The sequence below is a fragment of the Akebia trifoliata genome, chromosome 8, assembly GCF_017979445.1.
Source record: "Akebia trifoliata isolate Shusen 1 chromosome 8, ASM1797944v1, whole genome shotgun sequence".
Taxonomy (NCBI): Eukaryota; Viridiplantae; Streptophyta; class Magnoliopsida; order Ranunculales; family Lardizabalaceae; genus Akebia; species Akebia trifoliata.
In genome coordinates, this window is record NC_141382.1 from 46,097,167 (window position 1) to 46,120,544 (window position 23,378).

The 23,378-nt window shown below is 35.0% G+C and overlaps 3 protein-coding genes across 3 annotated transcripts; 2 read left to right on the forward strand and 1 right to left on the reverse strand.

Moving 5' to 3' along the window:
• Positions 1 to 794: 794 nt before the first annotated feature.
• On the reverse strand, positions 795 to 5,682 carry LOC147397198 (D-isomer specific 2-hydroxyacid dehydrogenase family protein). The gene is made up of 2 exons (XM_086452722.1): positions 5,170 to 5,682; positions 795 to 1,529 (listed from the first exon to the last, which is right to left on the reverse strand). The coding sequence occupies exons 1-2, from the start codon at positions 5,590 to 5,592 to the stop codon at positions 1,011 to 1,013; spliced, it is 942 nt and encodes a 313-aa protein (XP_086308848.1). The 5' UTR covers positions 5,593 to 5,682; the 3' UTR covers positions 795 to 1,010.
• A 4,970-nt stretch (positions 5,683 to 10,652) lies between these two features.
• LOC147397199 (rho guanine nucleotide exchange factor 8-like) lies at positions 10,653 to 15,334 on the forward strand. The gene is made up of 7 exons (XM_086452723.1): positions 10,653 to 11,161; positions 12,136 to 12,252; positions 13,279 to 13,433; positions 13,569 to 13,643; positions 13,732 to 13,998; positions 14,090 to 14,413; positions 14,726 to 15,334. The coding sequence occupies exons 1-7, from the start codon at positions 10,885 to 10,887 to the stop codon at positions 15,149 to 15,151; spliced, it is 1,641 nt and encodes a 546-aa protein (XP_086308849.1). The 5' UTR covers positions 10,653 to 10,884; the 3' UTR covers positions 15,152 to 15,334.
• A 2,783-nt stretch (positions 15,335 to 18,117) lies between these two features.
• On the forward strand, positions 18,118 to 23,060 carry ADCL (D-aminoacid aminotransferase-like PLP-dependent enzymes superfamily protein). Its single transcript, XM_086452728.1, has 5 exons — positions 18,118 to 18,416; positions 18,533 to 18,576; positions 18,867 to 19,045; positions 20,987 to 21,660; positions 22,667 to 23,060. The coding sequence occupies exons 1-5, from the start codon at positions 18,209 to 18,211 to the stop codon at positions 22,759 to 22,761; spliced, it is 1,200 nt and encodes a 399-aa protein (XP_086308854.1). The 5' UTR covers positions 18,118 to 18,208; the 3' UTR covers positions 22,762 to 23,060.
• The last annotated feature ends 318 nt before the right edge of the window (positions 23,061 to 23,378 follow it).

The window sequence follows — 23,378 nt, forward strand, 5'->3', positions numbered from 1 at the left end:
GATATTTCAATCCAATGGTTCAAATTATATTTATTATTCTTTCAATTAAAACGACGACATTTTAGTAATTTAAATGCTACAAGGGTAGTTTGAGTATTCGGACAGTAGACCGTCAACTAAATAGACTAGGTTGAAAGTCCAAGGGAATAGACCTCATCTTGCATTTTGCAAAGAGAGTGACCCTAATTTTGCCTATTTTGCAGAAGGTGTTACTAAAATACCCAAACTTAAATGGCCCCTCCATGTTGTGGTGAAGTGTTTGAAATCTCTATGTTTTTGAACGATTGAGATGCAATCTTGACCTTGGTTTTCCCTGGAGTTGGTGGTGGAGAAATCCCCTTAAAATGTACAATCTTGTGAAGAAATCCTCTATGGGACAACCTTATATGTCATTCATTCGGTGTAATTATAAATATGGCTAGAACTGGTGGCTAGTCTCTATCTCAACGATTTCTCTACTTGACTTCTCGTAGAAATAGTTGCTGAAGCATTCTCAAGCAAAAAAATTACTTAAATCGATCGCCTTAATATAAAATATCTTTACTAACTAGATTATTAAGTTAAACTGAAAAATTAAGAATTTAGAAGACATTTAGCAAGAAAACCTTATATTAAGGTATATTTAGTAATTTTTCCTCTCATTTCTGACGGGACGGCCTCTAACCCATGATCTGCAGAATAAATTAAACAATTAGGAAACTCCTACTAGTATAGCTATATGATTGTCTTCAAAATTGAGTTTATTTTCATGGAAGTACTTCATTAGCCGCACGTATCTGTAAAAACGAACCAGATTAAAAATCATCACTCATCAACCTTTCATAGATTTGTAAACGATGCTAATAATAGTATAAATGACCTTAATGGAGATACCATAGAGTTTTTTCTTCATCACGATATGTCTACCCATTTTTTAGAAAGAAGAATCTTCACAATTGCCTGGACAGAAAGGCGCCCCCGTAAGAGAGACCCCTACCCATACCAAAATAAAAGCCACCACCCTACCCCATTCAAACCACTGGAGTTAACAGAGGTTTGTTCAGAAAGTGAGCCTCCAAGTTTCCAATAACAAGGTCTGCCATCTCCTTGCGGGTTTCAAGTGTACCACTTCCCACGTGGGGTAGGAGTACGACGTTGTCAAGCTCAAACAGTTGTTCTGGAACATCAGGTTCATGCTCATAGACATCAAGCCCAGCCCCACCTAACCGCCCTTCAACAAGTGCAGCCACAAGCTCTGGTTCGTCAATGTGTGGGCCACGTCCAATGTTGATGATCACGCCCTTCGGACCCAAGGTGTCAATGACTTCACGATTGATAATGTGATGGGTTTCTTCTGTAAGTGGGCAAGCAACCACCAGGATATCACAATTGGCTGCCAAGTCCAGGATGTTTGAATGGTACTTGTAATTTGTATCTGGCTTCTTTGATCGAGAGTAGTAGCTTATTGGGCATCTAAATGCTTCGGCTCTCTTGGCAACTGCGGCACCAATCCTCCCCAACCCCACAATGCCCACTGTTTTTCCACTGAACTGCAGATAAATAACAAGAACAATTGCTATGGAATTCAGAGTACAGGAAATGTTTTAAAGAAATAAGTTCTTTCCATCGAGGAAGCAAATGAAACAAATAATAATGGCAAGACCTGTTGAATTGAATGTAGTAGTCCTTTCTTTCTAGTGATCGGTATAGGATTTAACCACTCGTGAAGTACTCCAAGTCTCAGAAGTCTAAATGGTATTAGAGTTATTTGCTAAAGAACATCACATTTATTCTTGTTAAAGCCTGATTCTATAAGCCCCCATCAAGTGACATCTTTATAACCAATATACCCAAAGGATCATCAAGGGCTTCACCACTCTGACACCAGTAGCCTTCTCTTTTCATGCTATTTTGGTAGAACACATCTCAACTATCAAAATATGGTATAAGTTAGGTAATTTGCCAAATGTGAATTGTAGACACCTGCACAACATGTGGAGAAAGATTTGCCTTCATTGCTAGTTGGTGTCAAGTTTGGATAGACTGGTTGAACATGCATGATCATGGATTGACCTAGATGGTGAGCAAATATCTCTTGAACAACTGGTTTTCTATTTGCAAATACAAAATACATTGGAGCTTGAAAAGTTTCCAGAAACTTCAATCTGTTGTAGGGTGTTCGTAGATTGGTTCAGTTCGAGGCAGACCTAGATACTATTGAAATGTTCCAATGGATTGACCTTCCATGTGTCCAATGGTTCAGAATTTGAATTGGAGGTCTCAAGAGGAGGGTCTTCCTCAACAGGTGAAATCCTACCTTGATAATGGGCCCAAGTTCCCTGAACCATAAGGTCCTCTTGTCTTGACCTATTTGCGGCAAACTGGGATTTCTGAATGGAGGCCTCAATAGATAAGGGTTCTGAATATTGGAATACAGCTCTGATTTGAATAGGGGACGCTAGAAAGCATGATCTCTGCCATGGCAGAAGCAAAATGGAATTAAGGCTTGCTCTTCAATGAATTGTAGATTTCCTATGGACTATGGTCATTCAGACTGATTCTTCATAGTTTTGAGCTTCAAATAGACCACATATTGATGCGGCGAGGTAGAAGGGGACCTCAAATCTTCAACAACAATAGTGATTTAGATTGGACGGGGGTAGCTTCTCTTTTGGTTGGATGTACACATATCGGATGTGAGACTTATCCATCCAGATGACTACTGAATATGTTCAATAAATTACTTTTTTCTTGATTAAACATTTTAAAGCAGTCACTCCTAATCAAGTTATGTGACACCATCTCAAATAGTAGACGTAAGCTCTTTACGAAGTCAATTGAAATGAAAATGGGTAAGCATGCAAAATAATTCTTCTTGTTAGCAACTCTCAGTTTTTTATTGTGTACTTAGTACTAACCATCGTGGGATCGCAATTTTACTGATTTTTTACCTAAATGACCTTGATTGTATTAAGTTTAAATGAAAAGGTGAGGGCATTTGTGGAATACAAATTTTGGTGTCGAGCCACTTCTACACTGCCTTCTCTCATTATAATAGTAAAGATATATCTCACACATTTGAGAATAATTACAATAATAGAAAAATAATTGATGAAATGAGAGATTTAGGACAAAAAAACCAATTATCCTTATGGAAAAGAAGAGTGTGCAGTGTGCTAACACCAATGAGGTGGGATGACGCAGTACCTGTCTCTGGTGGTTGTGGTTTGTGAGTGTGGAAGCTAGTTGCTTGTAAGGTTGGAGGCTTGTTGCTTGTAAGGTTTGCTAACCCGAAAGAGTGACCCTATTGGCTAGTTAATTTGACATATTGAGAGTGAAAGAGGAGGGACGCGACACCGGTGGTTAGGGCTGCAACTTGGGCGAGCTAACCCGAACTCAACCCAATTGATGGGCAAGCCTGGGCTGGGTTACATTGAATATGAGTTGAGCCGGTGGTAGGAAATCTCAATTCGGATTGAGCTCGGGTTGAGGCTTCGGGCAACCCAACTCAACCTAATGCTATATATTTACAAATAAATATTTTTATTTATTTAAAAAAAAATAGTTTTCTCTTCCTAAATATATTTGTAAAACTAAGGAAAACAATATTTTTTATTGATTTTTCTTTCTATATTTAAATTTATTGCCATATATGTTTAAGTATAGTATTTTACAGATTTTTGAACATGAAGAGTCATTTTTACATAAATTTTGAAGAGAGAAAACTGAGATCAACCCTTCCCAAAATTGCCTAACTTGAAAATGAAATTAGGCTTGCTCAATGAGACCAACCCACTCAATCTGCCCAAAATTACCTAACTTGGGCTAACCCAAGCTCAACCCGATTTAAGAAGGTCAATCTCGGGTTGAGGGTCCTACAACTTGGGTTGAGCCTGGGTTGACCTCCAACCAACCTAGGTTGACCTCCCTACCAATGGTCTATGGAGGTCTTTTGCTTGTAGGATTTGATCAATTGAGAGCGAGACAAAAGGGGGGCTATGTGAGATATTGAAAGTGAGAAAAACGATCATATGGGCACCAGTATGACCTTAAACAAACAAGGGAACCTTGAACAAAATGGAAAATCTTGGGGAGGCAATCTAATATCTGAGAGAATGAGCGTGAGAAAGGCGGAAGGTTGGAGGCGATGTGAATAAAAGATTTAGAATGGAAGATAGAGAGGGTGAAAGATCAGTCGAAGAAAGCATTGATCTCTAGTTTTTATGAGAGAACTAGAGCCCAATATTATGCTAATCTTAGTAGTTCTCTATTACAGTTTCTCTTTATTGGTGATGTCGTGTGGCTCACAGGTTCATGAATCTCAAGTTCGCAATTCACATGGTCTGAAACAATCGTGAATCCTTTAATAGGTCAGCAAAAAATAAGCCAATTTAATTGCACAACTCTTTCCTATCTTGAAGGCTAGCATTAATGCAATTGGTTTTTTTAGGTATGTGAATCATAGTTTTAAATCTCGTGTGAGACCGAGATGACTCGCCCTAGTCTTCTCGGTATCATCCATGAACAAGACGGATAGACATGATGTCTCACATTTGCAAATCTCTTGAGACAAACAAGATGACTCGGATGATATTTTGAAAATCTCTTCCGAGATAGTAAAACTTGTCCAAGTCAATTGGGATTTTGCAAATTTTATGACTAAACATCTTCTAATCTATCTTATTTTATAAAAATTAAAAATTAAAAAAATAATATTATTTTCATAATATATATATATATATATAGTAAACCAAAATAAATGGTTTATCTTGTCTGAGACAACTTGATCTCGTCCATGAACGAGAGGAGAGGCCAAACCGAGTTTTGAAACCATGATGTGTATCCTTCAAATTCTCCTGTCATAAACATGTGTTTTTTTTTCTTTTTTTTCCATTGCAGGTTAAAAGAGATATCTTTTTTTATCACAATGGACACTGTCACAAAATTCTACGAATTTGACACACAAAAAAAAAAAAAAAAATTGAAAGAATTTGCGGAATTCTGATTGTAATTAATCCCTAAAATCCGATGCAAATTACCCAAAAATTCTAAATTGAAAATAAAAAATAATGAAAAAGCACAAACACTAAATTAGACAGAACCACAAAAATGTATGCAGACAATTATATGTATAGACATAGGAAACCAAATTCACACACTCACACACACAGGCGAAGAACAAAATCAAACCTTTGTAGTCAATTTGAAATCCCCAAGTTTCCACGATCCACTCCTCACATACCGATCCGACTCACAAAGTCTCCTCAATGTCGCCAAGATCAAACCAATCGCCAAATCAGCAACATCTTCCGTCAACACATCGGGTGTATTTGTAACCCTAATCCCCTTTTTCTTACACTTCACCAAATCAATCTTATCCAAACCAACACTATAACTCGACACAATCTCCAATTTGGGCAACGAATCGATCAATTCTGCGTTCGCCCCAGCAGTAGCATTTCCAACAATTGCTCGAATCGAATCCGAATTCTGTCTAAGAAATTCCTTCTGTTCAGGGAATTTCCAGAATTTGAAGAGCTTGAATCGCTTATCGAGCTCTTCTTCTAGGTAGGTTGACATCTGACAGGCCATTAGAACTCCTATGGTTTCCATTTAGGGTAGAATCGACGAAGATGAAGCAGCTTGGATTAGGGTTTTTGATCGTCAACTGTTGTATTGTTCAGTCCAAGTGTTTTGGAGGGTTGGTTTTGTTTTATAGCAGTAGATAAGCTGGAGACAGAGAAATTGCCACGTGGCGATCTTTTAGGCTAAGTGATACCAAGACTGATTCAACCAGTCTCTCTCATATCAATCAAAATTTTTTTTAAGCCATGCTAAAATGACAAAAAATATAAAACACTCGAATGTACAAAGAACTATAGATATTTATCCTCGAGATACAACAGGAAAAAATCTATAGTTTCATACACATTCCATGTCAGTTGAGTGTCTACTTTTGAGTCAGTTTAGTATTATTCTTAAATTTTTTTTTCTATATTAAGGTGACCGTCCACTAACGTGGGCAAAATTTTCATGGGTCGTTGCTTGCTGTCAATGGATCAGATCCTAAATCCGATCCGTTAACTTTGGGTCTGGATTGATGATTTAGATCCGATAAGATTCCAATATGATATTTTACTGAATCGGATCTGGATTGATCATGTCCCGATCTGACAAGGACTCGATCAGATAATATTTAAAAATTATATTATATATATGTTTAAATATATGAGATCCAATAAAGCCCTATTCATTAATAAGAACTCGATCCTTATTGGGCTGGAACTAAATCGACTTTGATCTGATCCAGACATGGTCTAGGTGGCATTGTTCAGCAGCCCGGGTCATTACAGCTTCGTCACATCCGATCCATCAAATAAAAAACAGTACAATATTTTAGTCATTTTTTATTATTTAAAAAATAGAAGATTATGGGGATAGAGGCAATGTTCACGTATTCTATATATTATAATAAACTGCGATCCCCATTGGTCTAAATATAAGACAAATAATTCGGCCAACAACCTAAGTAGGTCCAGTTCCCATTATTGTTCAAAAAATTTTGAAAAATTAAAAGAGTCGTGATAAATTTAAAGAGTTGCGACACATACCCTGACTGACAACGGTTCGGTTCAGTACCGGATCAATGCCAAATCGTTATCGATCCAAAATATTTAGTTTGCAATCTTGATTCGATCGGATCAATGAGTTTTAAAATCGAATTCGATCCATTTAACATTCCAATTGATCCGAAATTTAAAAAAAATTGGGGGTTTGAGGTGGAGATCGAAGCGGATGTGGGTTTGGGGCATTTTAGGTTAGGTAAAGGGAGACAGAGGGAATGAGCGAGAGAGGAGAGAGATTCATACCTGGATCTCAATATTGATCGTGTTATTGACTCAATCATGGAGGAATGAACGAAGGTTCTGACCTTGGGATCTATGTAAATTTTCAAGTCCAAGTGATAGGTGAAAAGGATGGAGAGATTTGGGCCATAAGAGAGGATGTTGTCTACTTCGATTTCGAATTTTAATAAAATGTTAATAGTGGATAAGTTTGTAACCATCTTTTTGATAATCTTCAGCTTCAATAAAAAATGCAATGGAATCCCAAAATCACAATCATGAAGAGAGAGAGACTTTTGGGAAAGGTTGAGAAGATGAGTTTGGAGGTTGATTGTAGACAAGATGGGTTTGACAAAAAACAAACATATCAGGAGATAGAGAGAGAGAGAGAGGGAGTTTTGGGAAGGTTGAGAAGATGGGTTTGGCAGTCAACTGTAGAGTGTAGATAACAATGGGTTTGGGAAAAAAACGTGTTTTTATGATGTATTCAGATCGGATTGGATTAGAGTAGATCTGAAATCAATCCGAAAATTATTGAATCTGTAGTTTCTAATCAAAATTTGATTTGAAAATCCTAAATTTAGATCTAAAATCGAATTTTTCAGATCGGATATCGAATAAAACTCAAATCACTGCCAACCCTATACCCTCATCATAGAACTATAGATCATTTGCCTCGGTATACACAAAAAAAAAGATTTATGATTATGTGTATCTAGAGGCAAATAATCTACAGTTCTATGATGGGGACGTGTGTCAAAAAATCACTACACATATATACTACTTCTTTTCAATGATTTACGTAAAAAATTTTAAATAATACATGAATTATTTATAAGATCCAAAGCATTTGATTTACTTTTGATAAAATTAGTAAAATGCATGTGAAATTATAATATGTGATTATCTTTTAAATGATTATTTAAGAATAAAAAATTGGAATGTTATATTGACACATCATAATACTCTAAGGGCAGGCCAAAGTTAAAATAATAATAATAATAATAAATCTGAGGGCATTCCCTCCTCTTCCAATCTCTCTCCCTCTCTATGTTTTCTTCTTTTCCTCCTCCCTTTCTTCCAATCCTCTTATTCCTCCAATCTCTCTCCCTCTTTTCTCCCTCCCATCCTCTTCTTAACCTATGATTTTCTTCCTCCTCCAATCTCTCACCCTCTGTTTCTTCTTCTTCTTCTCCTCTTGCACTCTCTCCTTCGATGCTCCTCCTCGCCTGAGTTGTCAAAATCGTTGGAGGGTGAGAGAAGTGTCATTTGACGTGGAGTGCCCACAAAAAAATTCAATTTTTAGGGGGTACCCTTAAAAATTGGAGGGCCTTAAGAGTTTCATGGTGTGTAAATAAAATTTTCCTACAAAAATAATATTTCTTCCATTTGGTTTTGGATTAAAAAACTCTTCTAAATTCCGATGAGGCAAATTTGGATTATCGAACAAATATAAAATATGTCAAATAAGTCCAAACTTAGCTTGTAGCAATCCTAAATATATTAAGATCCAAACCTAGGGGAAAATTTTAGTCTCCAACAATAATGCACAAGTTCAAATGTATGATAACGATGTAAAGATATTCATAGAGATTCCCTAGAAATTGATCCATAGGGACCCTATATAATCCCTAGGAGAGTTAAGTTTTTCCTCTCATCTAATCCAAGATCGATAAAAAAACATTGACATCGAAACATTGTGCATCAATTTTTACCACCTTCAAGTTAAAGAACACCATCAAAATCAATATGGTTTAATTCAAAAAAAAAACTATCATTCCCAATCAATTATTTTAGAAGAAGCAAGAATCAATCAATAATAATTATAACTTTGAAAAAGGTTGCCACAATGAGAAGGAAAAAAAAAAAAAACTTCAGGTATCTCCATATTTTTTGGGTCATGGTTGTAATAAAATTCTTCATTGCAATATGCTAACATTTATAAAAGAATAAGAACCAAACATATTTCTATGCAACAACCTTCTTATATAACTTCTCTAAGTTTGAGAATAAGCCCATTGAAGACAAAACAAAGAGGGTTATTAATGGAAAAAATAATTTAAGTGTTGGACAATACTTACGTCCCATCCCCTTGAGGTCTTGGTCAGGACGTTAGCATATATATATATTATTGGATTTTTTTACTTTTAAACATTGTTGGCTATTGGCCTTCCTACCTCCACCATATAGTTTTTGAGTTTATATATGTTGTTAGTATATGTCTCAATGTTTTTCATTTATAGGCATGAGAAAGATTTTACTAATTGGGTTGTTAGGCTATTGTCGAAAGGGAGGAATCCTCTGTAGTATTTATTTCATGTAGTATCTGTGGTACTTTTTAAATGATTAAGAGAGTGACTCATTGGCCAAAAAAAAAAAAAAAAAATACCTCTAAGATTCATGATCTAGACCAAAAATTTTAAGAAAATATTCAAATTTGAACAATTAGATTTTACCTTTTTATTGATCCAAGTTACAACCATTTAAAAAGTACTACAAAAAAATAAGTACCATAGACCATATAGAGCATCCACTTCCCCAAAGTAAGGGTGCATTTATAACTGCAAGATCCATTAAAGTAAGAATAATGATGAATGTAAGCAGGTTTGGTTTGCGGTTGCGTATGCAGATGACATGGCAAGGACACAGAACTACACATCTTTTTCTTGTATATCTCGATGAAAACGATCTATGGTTCTGTGCCCTTACCATGTCAGCCGCATAGCTAGATCGCATGCATTCATCATGACTCTTAAAGTAATTTTCCCTTTCTTCTTGCAAAGTTTGACCCTTTATGATTTTTGGCAATCATTTACAAATTTATTTGATCAGAAAACAATTTTTCATAGAATATTTTAAATCTGCAAATAATAATAATAATAATAATAATGTAATAGGGTGACTCATCTGACCTCAAACGAGGTTTGGTGGACAACATCAAACATAGATGTCCTAATATTACAAGTTTCCTACTGATCCATAGATTAGCATCATTAGGGCATATCCTAGGCATCAAACCTATTTCAAGCTAGTTTTCTCCACACGCTTAAATCAAACCCACCAAGAGAAAAATGTCAATTTTGATATACATCTCTAAGTTTTGATAAAAGTTGTCGATATTCCTTGAGTTTTCAAACTGATAACATAACCCTCGAGTTTTGTCTTCCATGAGAGATTAGTAAAAATGACCAAAATGCCACAATCTTCAACTTACTGCAAAACCTGTCAACCTCTAAAATATTTTTACTTTTATTTTTTTAACCTTCATCTCCATTCTCAATATTCTATGTCCAACCTTTAAACCTAAAGAACAAGATGGATTTTAATTTGGAGAAGTTGAATGATGGGAATTGGAAATAAAAATTAAGGGGTTTTTTTTTTTTTTCCTTTTTCTTTCTATCTCTCGATATATTTAAGTATGACGGTGAGGTTTTGATCCCAAGCTTAGAGTATGCTCACAATGAATTTGCCACCTTCTAAAAATTAAGGGTTTTGGTTAGAGGTTAAGAAGTTTTAGAATACAATTTTAAGAGGTACATGGATTTTTGGAAGAAAAAAATTATAGTTTTGGGAAAAAAGGTTGAAAATGAGGCCATTTCAGTTATTTTATGTTAATCTCTCATAGATGACCAAAGTCAAGGGGCATATCATCAGTTTGAAAAGCTGGTGGGGTATCTATAATTTACACAACCTCAAAATTAGCCCATAAAATGATCTCCTTTGTCTATTTTTTACTTTCTTAAACATGCACCCCACGTTCCATTTGAATGAGAGAAACAAACAGCACAAACGTACCCCTTCAAATACTCATCACCTCTACATTTCTTCTCCAATGAACAAAACCAAACTTCTAAATCTCCAAAAATAGTATCTCAACCCTCATTTGAAAGATGGGTTTTCTCATCTTTCTCCATCTCTCTCATATTAGTAAATAAACTATGATTATCTCAAACTATTGGTTCTCTAAGCTTTCTCTTTCCATCTATATACATATGATTGGAAATATTTTCATTTTATTCTCTTCTTCCTTTATCCATAAAATCTTTGCTCGAATTTTACGATGGTTCAAGCTTTTGAACAAGATCACACTATTAAAAGATCAAAGTCTTTCTCTGCCAAACTTGTGTTAAAGATTGCTGGGGTTGTGGATAATAAGAATCTATTGAAAAGTAATTGTCCGAAAACTCCAAACCATCGATCCTCAGAGAACCAACAAATTGGTTGGGCATTGGATCGATCCAACAACAAGGGTGTCAAGTTGCCGTTGAGCATGGATGGTGCTGGAGGTGGGGGTGAGGGTGGCGGTGGCGTTCCCCCCACGAAGGACCGATCTTCAGGTAAAAGCTCGTTTGAGGCAGCATTGCTTTGAATAAAAGTGCTCTTATTGAATTACTTCTCTGTAATCACTTTTACAATGATCGTGATAGCAACATCCAATGTGAAAAAAAGCCTATATTTGACAGCCCAAGTCCATCGAATGTCATAAAATTTGACGGATCAAGGCGTCAAAATTTTCATTGTCAAAATTTTTTTTTTTTGACGGACCAAAACCGTTAAATTAATGGAGGATGGGAGAAATTTGATGGCTCTAAGCCTTCAAATTGGGGATCATCAAAATTCGCTTTTTAAAATTTGTGGGCTTTGGACCATCGAATTTTCTTGTCAAAATTTTCAGTTTTCACATAATGATTACTTGTTTGATGGCAATGTTGCTCAGGAAGTGTTTTCAAGGTCTAGAAGCGCTTTTGGAAGCTGTGGGACATTTGTAGAAAACAACTTTTGCATTTTAGATTGTGTTTGATTGACAATATATAATTAACGTCTCTTTAAATAAAGGGAACTAACCCACTTTGAAGGTATATTTTAGTTATTAACTTAAAATACTAGGGACATTTTTCTCCCCCCAAAACTCTTTTTTTTTTTTCCATTCTATATGAAAAAAGCTGGTTTAGATGGTTTTGACTTTTAGCCCGCTTTTGGCTTCTAACGGTAAGTGGAGTGCTACCAAACAAGATTTTGGGGTCCAAAAAATGCTTATGAGACGCGTGCAGGAAGCTAAAATTCACCATAAGAAGCAACGACCTAAGGATATTTTTGTTGGAAGTGCTTAGAATTCAATGAGAATGGTTATTTTTGTTGTGTAAAATTTTTTTATAAAGCAAACACCAAACATATTTTCTACAAATTTATTCAGATCTAGGGAGGTATCCACAATGATAATTATGAATTCATGTTTTTATTAGTTATTTTCATAAATTTGATTATGAAAATTTATTTATTACCACCCTTCTTATTGTTGGATCTTCCTTAGATGTGGAAATGATGAAGGAAAGGTTTGCCAAGCTGTTACTTGGTGAAGATATGTCGGGGGGAGGAAAGGGAGTTTCATCGGCTTTGGCTTTGTCGAATGCTATTACCAATCTTGCAGGTATTCCTTGAATATCTCCACTAATTTATGCTCTATTTCATTTTCAAAAAAATTGTATCATAGGTCTTCTATTTTGTTATGTTTGTGACTTGTATGATGTTGGTGGTATCATATGGGTAGAATGGATTGTGCACCAACGCCAATTTTTCACAATTTTGTAACATTCTCCTCAGGGGCAATTCCATCTTTACATGGACTATAAACTATAGTAAACCCTGTTTTAGGATTTCTATGAGGAAGTGAGATTGAGAGGTTGTAACCCAGTTTCTTCGCGAAATTTGTGAAAGGCTCTCATCATCACCCATGGACATAGGCAATGTTGTCAAACCATGTAAATTTTGTGTTGAGTTCTCTTTATTTTGATTATTATCTTTGTTTCTCATGCAATTTTTTTTATTATATAGCATGAGTTATTTTACTTAGTGAAGTTAAGGAATAATGTTAAGTTTATCCCACATGGGACACTCATAGCCTCGTCTCTCTCCTTATAAGCTCCTAGGCATTTTCACTCATTGCCAATTGGTTTTGAGTTGGACCCCCAAACTCATAATGGTATTAGAGCAAGTTTTTCTCTCCTCCACGTCACCCAGTTCATATCTCCACGTGTTTTGGTCCAGTCCGGCCCACATGTATGGGTGTGTTGAGTTTAGTCCCACGTCAAACACTAATTGCCTTGTCTCTCTCCTTATAAGCTCTAGGGCCTCTCCACTCATTACCAATCAGTTTTGAATTGCACCCTCAAACAATGACTGTGGATTCCTTATTTTCTTGAAAGAAAATTAGCTTCCTTTTAATGGGACTTCTTTATAATTCTTGTTTACAAAGAGGTTTGTATTAATATGTGATTTTCATCGAGAATTTTCGGTCATTGATGGCTATTAAAGTTTCTCTCTTACTACAATTTTGTGCAGATTTCATTGTAACAAAAATGAGTAATAGATGATGATAATGTTTAATGGTTGTAGACTCAAATGGTGTAAATTCTCAAGTATGACTATTTTCTGTTCTCATTTTGATTTAATGCAGCATCTGTCTTCGGGGAACAACGACGTTTGGAACCCATGCCATCTGAGAGGAAAGCGAGATGGAGAAAAGAAATTGATTGGCTCTTATCTGTAACTGATCACATTGTTGAACTTGTCCCTTCTGAGCAAAAATCTAAAGATGGAACAAACATGGAGGTTATTCTCTTTGGGATTGTTTTTTTTTTTTTAATACTTAAAACAATAATTCTAAATTATAAGCTTATATATTTCTTTTTTGACATTTTATTTGGAATTGCAACATCTTAAACTTTAAATTTCTTGATTTAATAGATAATGGTGACACGCCAACGGAATGATTTGCTCTTGAACATCCCTGCCTTGCGCAAGCTTGATGCCATGCTCATTGTAATTAAGAGTCCAAACTTTCCTGATTTAAAATCTTGAGAGCCATTTATTTATTTATTTAACTTTTGAATAAATTTGCCTAGAACAGAGCTACTTGGATAACTTTAAAGATCAAAATGAGTTCTGGTATGTATCAAAAGATGCCGACGAGGCCGAGAAAGGACAAAGGAACGACGACAAATGGTGGCTACCTACTGCAAAAGTCCCCCCAAATGGGTTATCCGATGTGACAAAAAAATGGTTGCAATTTCAAAAGGATTCAGTGAACCAAGTACTAAAAGCAGCCATGGCCATAAATGCTCAAGTTCTATCGGAAATGGAGATCCCCGAAAATTACATCGAATCCCTTCCCAAGGTTGAACTAAAATTACCTTATCGATAAGTCTTAAAGTGCTTTTTTTTTTCTTTGGGTTTTACTTGGTTGATTTTTCTTCATTTTGTGATAGAATGGGAGAGCAAGCCTAGGAGACTCGATATATAAGAGTATTACAGTTCATGAATTCTTCGATCCCGAGCAATTCTTATCAACTCTAGACCTATCGACAGAGCACAAGATCCTTGACCTCAAGAATCGAATCGAGGCATCTATAATAATTTGGAAGAGGAAGATGACCCAGAAAGATAGCAAGTCGGCTTGGGGTACAGCTGTGAGCTTGGAGAAGAGAGAGCTCTTCGAAGAGAGGGCGGAGAGCATTTTACTACTTCTCAAGTTAAGGTTCCCTGGCATTCCACAATCTGCACTCGACATAAGTAAAATCCAAGACAATCGGGTACCTACGACAAAGAACAATAATACTTTCTTGTTATATTTTTTAGGGTTTTGATTTTCATTTATAGATAGTGCAAAATGAATCGGTCCACGTGGACTGGCTTATAACTCATGATAGAATGCATGGAATGGAGACAATTGCGTACGTTAGATAATCTCTTGATCTCTAAACCTACGTTATCTTCATTAATTATACATTTCTAACTCATTGTCAACCCTTCTGGCACACACATGTATCGATTCATTTTTTGGACCATCTATAATTTTGAATTACATATAAGCTAGAAATTAACTTGTTTTTCGAACTGCATAGGACGTGGGGCAGTCCGTTCTTGAAAGCTATTCGCGGATACTAGAAAGCTTGGCCTTCACAGTTATTTCTCGAATTGAAGATGTACTTTATGCTGATTCTCTCACTCAGAATCCGAACCTACCAGAATCAACTCGAAGAATCTCATTGGATTCGCAACCATTGATGGGGCCACTAAAGCTCCTAGACCCAGGAGAAGAGATGGAGAAGCTGAATTTTATGGCAACACCCAGTTCAAAGACACTACTAGATTTCATGGATTGGAATCTGGATCAAGGAGAGGGCAAGCCGAAGAAGAATGACATCTCGAATGACCATGAAGATGAAAATTTTATGAGCAAACTTGCTAACATTGTAACTAACAAAGTTTCATACATGGAGAAGCTTGGGAACTTGGGTGACTTGAGAAGCCCAACTGCTCGCCATTAAAGAGAAACCATACAAATAGGAGAGAGAGAGATGTAAATATTCAAAACCCACAAAGGAGTTTGAGTCCTAGTAGTGTTCATAAGTAAAGAGAAGTGGGTTTGATATATTGGGTTGATGTTTTCTTCTTCATCTTTAATTTGATTTAAATGGATTTGTAGACTTGTAGCTACTAATCTTTGTTTACTTTTATACATATATACCTTCTTGAGAATCAAATTCTCTTCAATCACCAAAATGTTTTATGTAGAAAATTGAAAAACATGGACAAAAAATAAAGAGAACAAGACACAAAATTTATGTAATTCGACAAGATTGTCTACATCCATGTGCAACATATGATGGGATTCTTTTACCGTTTCCATTAAAAACTGAGTTACAAATCTCCATCTCAATTCCTCTTAATAAAATTGAAAAGAGCCTCCCTCGTAGAAATTCACTACGTGAAAATTGGAAATTTTGACAGGTAAATTCGATTGGCCAAGGTCCACGAATTTTAGAAATTGAATTTTGACGGCCCATTACCGTCGAAATTTTTTATGTTCCCTGATTCGACTAGTACCGTCTAATTTCTCCCATCCTCCATTAATTTTATGGTTTTAGTCTGTTGAAAAATAAATCGGCAATGAAAATTTGACTCCTTGATCCATCGAATTTTATGAAATTTAATGGTCTTAGAATTAGACCATTGAATATGACCTTTTTTCACATTGTGGAATCTTAGACAAGTTTACCATGAATTTATAGTCCATACAACGATGAAAATTGCCCCTAAATCAAAAGTAATAAAATTGTCAATAAAGACAAGTTACAAATCTCAATCTCACCCTTAGAAACTGTTGGATCTTTAGGACATTTATAACACTAATTACATAATCTGGTTAGAATTTACAATTAGTTCCTTAATCCTTCATATTTCTAAATTCTAATACAACTTAATTAAGCCCGTTTTAATAAAGGGTGTCCATCCATGGAGTCAATTAAGAAAAAATAATCATAAAGAAACATGCGATCCTGATCATTAAAACACGATATATGGTCAAGATAAACATGTATACTAAGATAAATCTTATCCTTTAGATTTCGTGTTGTAATGGTTGGGGTTGCCTCTTTATGAGCTTCTTTTCTTTCACTGTTTCATCTCCTCATTTTCTTCATGAAATTCAACCATATCTCCATTGGCCGAGAACTAAGTGGTTAGAGGTTGGGTTAAAGAGAGAAATAATTAGAAAGGAAGAAAAATAAATTTACATGTCGGATAAGTAATATATCTTCAGAAATTAAACATGCTTAATTTGGTAGAATTTGATTCTAATTAAGATCGTAATCAATTATGAAAGAATGGTTACTATTGGACTAGAAGAGTAGACCACTTGACTTTCAAATTTTAATGAGAAGGGCTTTTACATATTGATATTAATTAATTTTTTAAAGTGTCAGGATCCCTTGACTCCTGAGAATGACTCATGAAGAAAAACACATGATCGCAATCCTTTAAATGCAAAATCCAATGATTGAGATTTATCCTTGGGATAAGTATCTTCGAGATTTGTATTATCAAAAAAACTTATAAATCTCAATAATTGAATTTTGTGTTTAGAGGGTTGGGATCACATGTTTAAATAAATATAAAGTTAAGTTGTGAGAATACATCTGTAATTATGGTCCTACATCTTAATATAACAAATTACTCTTATAGTTAGGAATTTTTAACATAATTCTCTCATTTGAAATTTTGTTAGCCTCTCTTTCTCTACATGTATTTCCCACTTTGAATCCCCACCTCTTTCTTTCTTATCATCGACGTTTGTATTTAGAACTCAGCATTCCCTCTCTTATTAATTCTCTCAAGAATTATGCCAAAGTTACCCCGGAGATTGGCCTCATTTCTCACTTTCTTGGCGTAGAGGTGTACTAACCATAAATGTTTCATTGAGATGCGAGTGAAAAGCATCTATGAATTTGTGTGCACCTCCATGTAAAGAAAACCTTGAAGTGCCTGCTTTGGACACTCCCCCCCACCCACCCACACACGCACGTGCGTGCGCACACACACAATTCTCATGATAACTGTAACTGTATTATTTTTTCTTTTCTTCCCTTTACAAGAATGGAGAGTTGGTATTGCCACTCCAATAATAGCTCTCCAAGAATATCCCTTCAACTTTAAGTGTACTTTTTCTTTTCTTTTTTTTTTCCACTTCTTTAATAATACTCCTTCAACTATATTGTCTTTTATCTTATTCTTCTTTTTTTCATTTACTCCTTGAATGTTATTGTGTTTCCTCTTCTACATCCTTACTTACAAAGATGATAATATTTAAGCAACTTTAGATTTACAAATCAAAATTCAAGACGATTTCTAACCTTACCATTTGATGAGTACACATATACTTGGAATAAGTTAGACTAGTCTAAAATGGTGTGGTATTTGATTGCCAATATGGTAATCCATGTGGGTCCAATGACCCTTGATAAGATGAGTTCGTCTAGTCTTATAGTAGGTATTTCACCCTCACCAAGGATCCTTGGGTTCTTATTTTTCATCATTGAATTTCAATTTTAAATTGGAGAGTTATGTAAAAGTTCAGCATCGTCTATTTTCAAAACCATGAATCAAGCTCAAAAACAATTATTTTTCTTTTTTTAATCTAAGTTTTTCAAAGAAACTTAGAGGAGTGTGGTGTTGGATTGTTGATACAGTAGTCCATTTATGTAAAAACAACCCTTACTAAGACTTAAGATCTTACTAAGTTCGTAAGGAAAAGGTTTCTCTGTTAAGATTTGATCTTAGACTTAATGAGCTAAGTAAGGAAAGTGTGTTTCATTTGGAATCTAGAGTTGGGCACGTCATTAGACACGTGGCAAATGAAATCCTGCATCCACTGAGACGAACTCTGTACCGTCAGTATTGGTAATGGCAGGCAAAAATTTAATAATTTCGTCTTATTCGATTATAGTTGATGTAATTCTCGTACAATCTGACAGAAACTGAAATTTTTAGTTCATTTAAGAGTCCGGTCAACGATCTCCATCACCAGAGTTCTCTCTTTGACATTAATGGCTTCTCTCTCATCTCTTCAAAAACCCATCTCAGCAACGTCATTTCCTGTAAAACCTATTGATTGTTCTCCTGATTCTTGTGTTCTAAGGCGAAATCTATCATTTTCTGGAGTTGGGTTTCGACGTTTTCGACTAAATATCGTTGGAAGATCGTTTTGGGAAACGAGGGTTGTTCAGAATTCAGATCAAACAGAAGCCTTAGTTGGTGGGTTTTCTAATTTTCTGTTTGAGTCTTGTTTGGTTACAGTTTTTATTTTTCTATGATGGTAGTTTGAATTTTAATAGAAATATTTTTGATTAATTTGGATTTGTATTTGGCAGAAAGTACCCACATATCAGATGTTCCTCTCCTGTCTTCTTCCGAGGTTTATTTTCTATCTCTTTCCCTTTGTAAAGATTCTGTTGTAGATATTTCAATTAATTTTTACTTGTCAGGAAGCTTGGAAAAAGATTCTAAAAGTATTTCATTTATAAAAGAAATTTCTACTATTTTGAAAATTCCAATTATATAAAACTGTTTCTTAGTGATGTCTAATGGAACCTAGGTTATCATTTTCTTATTAAATTCAATAATGTTATATTACATTATAGTTATATTTGATCTCCAATTATTAGCAATGGTTTCTAAAATAACATTAATTTGATGAATGTTAAGGTAATTGAAAGGCTAAAATCAGACAGAGAAATGAGAAAAGGCAAGCAGGAGTTCTTGGCCATGTACTCTAGTGTCTTCGGTGGAATCACGACTGATCCCACAACAATGGTGATTCCTATGGACGATCACATGGTCCATAGAGGGCATGGTGTTTTTGATACTGCAGCGATAATGGATGGGTAAGAGATTTTGGATTTGAAAATGAATTTGCACTTAATGTGACAAGGACCACCCATTTCCAAGAAATTATTTTTAAAATCTATGGGAACATTGCAATACTGTTGCATTTGAAAATCATGGTTCACAAATTCTCCAAATTCTCTCATAGCATTAGTGAATCTTGATCCGCCTTTGTTCTTAAATGAAAATTTTACCACATAAAAAATATCCACCCAAGCACCACAACCTACCCAATATGTGACATCATCTAGTTCACAAAAAATTAATGATATTTCTTAGCCTCCAAGGTTGACCCATAAAAGCACCAATGAATCTTCTCATGTGCCATGATATTTGTTATCTTATCCCAGATAGGATATTTGGGTAAGTGGAAAATTTGCAAAATTGGATTCATTTTGCCGATCCACATATTTGGAATAAAGCATATAGAATATGTTGATGATCCTAGAATGAAATTTTGTGGTTTTCGTGTATGTATTTTGTAACTGAAAAAAATGTGCTTGCATGTCGGGATCTCCTTGATTACCTTGTATGGAATTGATAATCTGAATTTGTGTGAAGACTTCAGGGAAATAACAATTAGAAGATAATATCTCTCTTAATTCTAAATTTATAAAGTCTTCAAGTCTCTAATTGATAAGAAAATAACATCTTCTATGTTACTTATCCAAGGAATTTTTATGTTATGAATACCTACAATATTCAGTTTATATATATATATATTTTGATGGATAAGCTGGGACTTGAACCCACTACCTCAAATTAAAGTTGCTTTGCAATGTGTCAAACCAACTGAGCTATGAGTTTAGGCCCATGAATTTTATTTATGCTTCACTAGTAACTCTATGCAAAAAAATGTAATTAAAGTCAATGCAGTTGATAGATTAAATCTAATTCCAAGTTGAGTTGGTAAAAAACTCAATCTGGTATGCATTCAAGTGACTCCTCTATGTGCCAGCTTACTAAGTTGGTTAAAGTCTGTGAGTGTTGATACTACAACCTGGGTTCAATACTCGCCTCACCTACTAATTAGTGACCGCTAATCTCACTTGCCTAGCAAAAAAAAAAGTGAGGACTTGTCCTCCCCTTAATAAAATCTTTGGTTATCAAAAAAAAAAAAAAGTGACTCCTCAAGCGCAACTACATTGGCTCACACTGAAAAAAAAAATGGGAAGGAGTATTATTAAGAAGTGAATGTGGTGGATAATGTTTACATCCCCATGAGGTCTTGGATGTTAGTACCTATGACCCATACTTTGTGTTGTATATGAAATTTAATAGTGTAGTATAATTGTGGTGTCTAATAGGCTTATATTGTTTAAGGAAATTTGGTCATGTGTAATCCGATAAGTTGTCATAGAGCATTAAGGGAATTTATGTAGTTTTTACCTGACCACACAGACACACATGCACACACGCGCATGAATAGATGGCATCATAGCATGGAGTTCAATGATCTTCATGGTGCTCTATGTGGATTTCAATCATCTTCATGGGGGCTCTATGACCTCATTTGATTGAAGAAAAGTGTTGAAGAGTATAATAACTTTAAGGGGGAGTATAATAGGATGTAATAAGAATTTATGTGTGCTTGTGAGGGTAGTTTGATTTAATTTAACTCAATGTATTGTATGTCTATACTGACCTTATAAAGTAGTCTTTTACCATTATTTAAGATAATAAGAGAGGAAACTTGCAATGCTTCATAATCTTTCTTCTTTGAAAAATTAAATTAGCTTCTTTTTTATGTAGTTCTTTTAAAAGCACATCACTTGTAAACTAAGCAATAAATCTCTTCTTTCTTTTTTATCACATCAAGTGTGGTTTATTCGAATGATTTTGAACACTTGAAATAGTGAAACCTAAGCAATAAATCTCTTCTTTCTTTTTTATCAGCTTAATCACTAATCCCATTTCCATCTTGTTCACCAAAATCCCAGACATCTCTACGAGTTGGATCAGCATATCGAACGCTTCTTAAGGTCTGCATCAATGGCAAAGATCAACCTCCCTTTTGATCAGGAACGAATACGAAGCATCCTCATACAAACAGTTAGTGCATCCAAATGTAGGCAAGGTTCATTACGGTATTGGCTCTCTGTGGGACCCGGTGATTTCCAACTATCTCCATCCTACTGCCTCCAATCTGCTCTTTATGCCATTGTAATCCAAGATCCAACTCCATTACCTCGACAAGGTGTTAAAGTAGTAACTTCAACAATCCCGATAAAACCGCCTCAATTCGCCACAATGAAGAGCGTAAATTACCTACCCAATGTTCTATCAAAAGTGGAAGCTGAAGAAAAAGGAGGGTTCGCAGCAATATGGTTAGATGACGAGGGGTATATTGCCGAAGGGCCCAACATGAATGTGGCATTCGTTACTAAGGAAAATGAGCTCTTGATGCCTTTCTTCGATAAAATTCTTAGTGGGTGTACAGCAAAAAGAGTACTGACTCTCGCCGAGGGACTGTTGAAGAAGGGAGAGATTGGTGGAATTAGAGTAGGAAATGTTACTGTAGAGGAAGGGAAAAAGGCCAACGAGATGATGCTTATTGGGAGTGGGATTCTCGTCCGTCCCGTCGTGCAATGGGATGACCAGATCATTGGAGATGGTAAGAACTTTACAAACTGTATTTTCTGCTCTTTTAGGTTGCTCACCTCGACTGCCTTACGTACATTCTCTTCTATTGGAATAAAATTTGTACTTTTATCCCAAAAAAAAAAAAAAATTTATTAGAAACTTGATTAAGCACTCAAGAATGAGATAACTCAGTCGCTCTAAGTCTGTTTTAAAAGGGTAAAATAGTTCCTTTGATCTTTTTAAGGGACTGTTTATGAGTAAGAAAGTGTCAAAGATAGAGAGATTGAAGGCTGACTGCAGTGCTTTTCTATGCCTATATCTTTATTTGGCATGTGTTATTTATTTTGTCTTTTATCCCAGTCGTTAGGTTAGGGTTTAATCTAACGGTTAGGACAGGTTCTGTTTTGTAAATTAGATTAGGGTTTTCTTATTCTAGATTTTGCAAGAGAGAGAGAGAGGGGTGTACAAAGGATCCATGACTTGGGTTTTGGATTAAAACTTGAATAGTTATTTCTTTTATTGTTCCTCTTTGATTTCTTAGTGAAAAAGATTAGATCTATCCGTAAACGTAGCATCATTGTCGAACCACATAAATCTTAGTGTTATTTATTTCTTTGCTATTTTCTTCTTAATCATATTGAACAAGAATTTCCAAATTCACAACATGATGTAATAATTTGTGAATATATGCACTTGGATAAAACTTTTGATCAAATTACGTAGTCAGATAGGGTTTTGAAATATTCACGTATTCACACAAATTTATTCGTTTATGTGAAAACTTTATAGTGAATTTACTTTATACGTGTTTGGGTTTAAAATATCTGAAAATTTTGAAAAATCAAACGGCTATAAAGATAGATACATTACAAAAGTTTTTATTTTTTACATAGACAAATAAATAAATTTATCCGGCTACATAAATATTTTAAAATTGTATCTGATTATTAATTTTCAAAAACTTTTATCCCTCTGTGTAAAACTTTTTTTTGTTTTTTGTTTTTTTGGTAATAGATAATTTGCTTGTTTTGTTGTAGGCAAAGAAGGCTCAGTTGCTGAAGCTCTCTTGAATCTCATTCTGGATGACATGAAATCTGGTCCCGCTACTGTACGGGTACCAGTCCCTTATTGATTCTAGACTCTTTTTTTCTGTTGTGGTGAGATATGGTCTCTAACTTGAGATCTATTATTGTAATTCTGGTTCCATGGTTTTCACACAAATTTCCAGTGTAAGTTAAACCTACTTGTGTTGCAAAACTAAACAATCATGCTTAGTTCGAATGGAAAGTAAATTAGCAAAAAAATAAAAACAACTTATTAGCTACACTTGACCTTACAAATAAGGATTGGCTGAAGAAGACGTGCACATTGATCTTGTATCACATGGATTGTAACTAGTATGACTTTCATGAAAATAATATTTTTCAATCATTCTAGAAACTGAAAAAGAAAATTCTTATCAGGCTTCAGACTTATTTATGTTCAACCCTCTATGATTCTGTTACTATTAATTAGTTCAAGTCTTAATTTCTTGGTCTGATCGGGCATGAGTGGACTGGAAAGTGGAAGAATGGCGAAGTTGTGCTTCTCAATAAGAGTGCTGCATTAGGATCATAAGCTCTGATGATCAATTGTTTCTGACCAAGTCAAGGCCTCTAAAGAGATTAACTAAGATTTAAAAAAAAAAAAATTTGTCGTGGATAGAAAATAGGACACAATAAAGTTAAATTTAAACATAGGACGTATCGC

Excerpts from the sequence above, each read along its gene's own strand:
- LOC147397198 (XM_086452722.1), bottom strand. The coding sequence starts at position 5,592 with ATGGAAACCATAGGAGTTCTAATGGCCTGTCAGATGTCAACCTACCTA. Across the intron at positions 1,530-5,169 it reads ATTTCAAATTGACTACAAAG|TTCAGTGGAAAAACAGTGGG; the intron begins GTTTGATTTTGT and ends ATTTATCTGCAG.
- LOC147397199 (XM_086452723.1), top strand. The coding sequence starts at position 10,885 with ATGGTTCAAGCTTTTGAACAAGATCACACTATTAAAAGATCAAAGTCT. Across the intron at positions 11,162-12,135 it reads CACGAAGGACCGATCTTCAG|ATGTGGAAATGATGAAGGAA; the intron begins GTAAAAGCTCGT and ends GATCTTCCTTAG. Across the intron at positions 12,253-13,278 it reads TGCTATTACCAATCTTGCAG|CATCTGTCTTCGGGGAACAA; the intron begins GTATTCCTTGAA and ends GATTTAATGCAG.
- ADCL (XM_086452728.1), top strand. The coding sequence starts at position 18,209 with ATGGCTTCTCTCTCATCTCTTCAAAAACCCATCTCAGCAACGTCATTT. Across the intron at positions 19,046-20,986 it reads ACTGCAGCGATAATGGATGG|ACATCTCTACGAGTTGGATC; the intron begins GTAAGAGATTTT and ends CCAAAATCCCAG. Across the intron at positions 21,661-22,666 it reads TGACCAGATCATTGGAGATG|GCAAAGAAGGCTCAGTTGCT; the intron begins GTAAGAACTTTA and ends GTTTTGTTGTAG.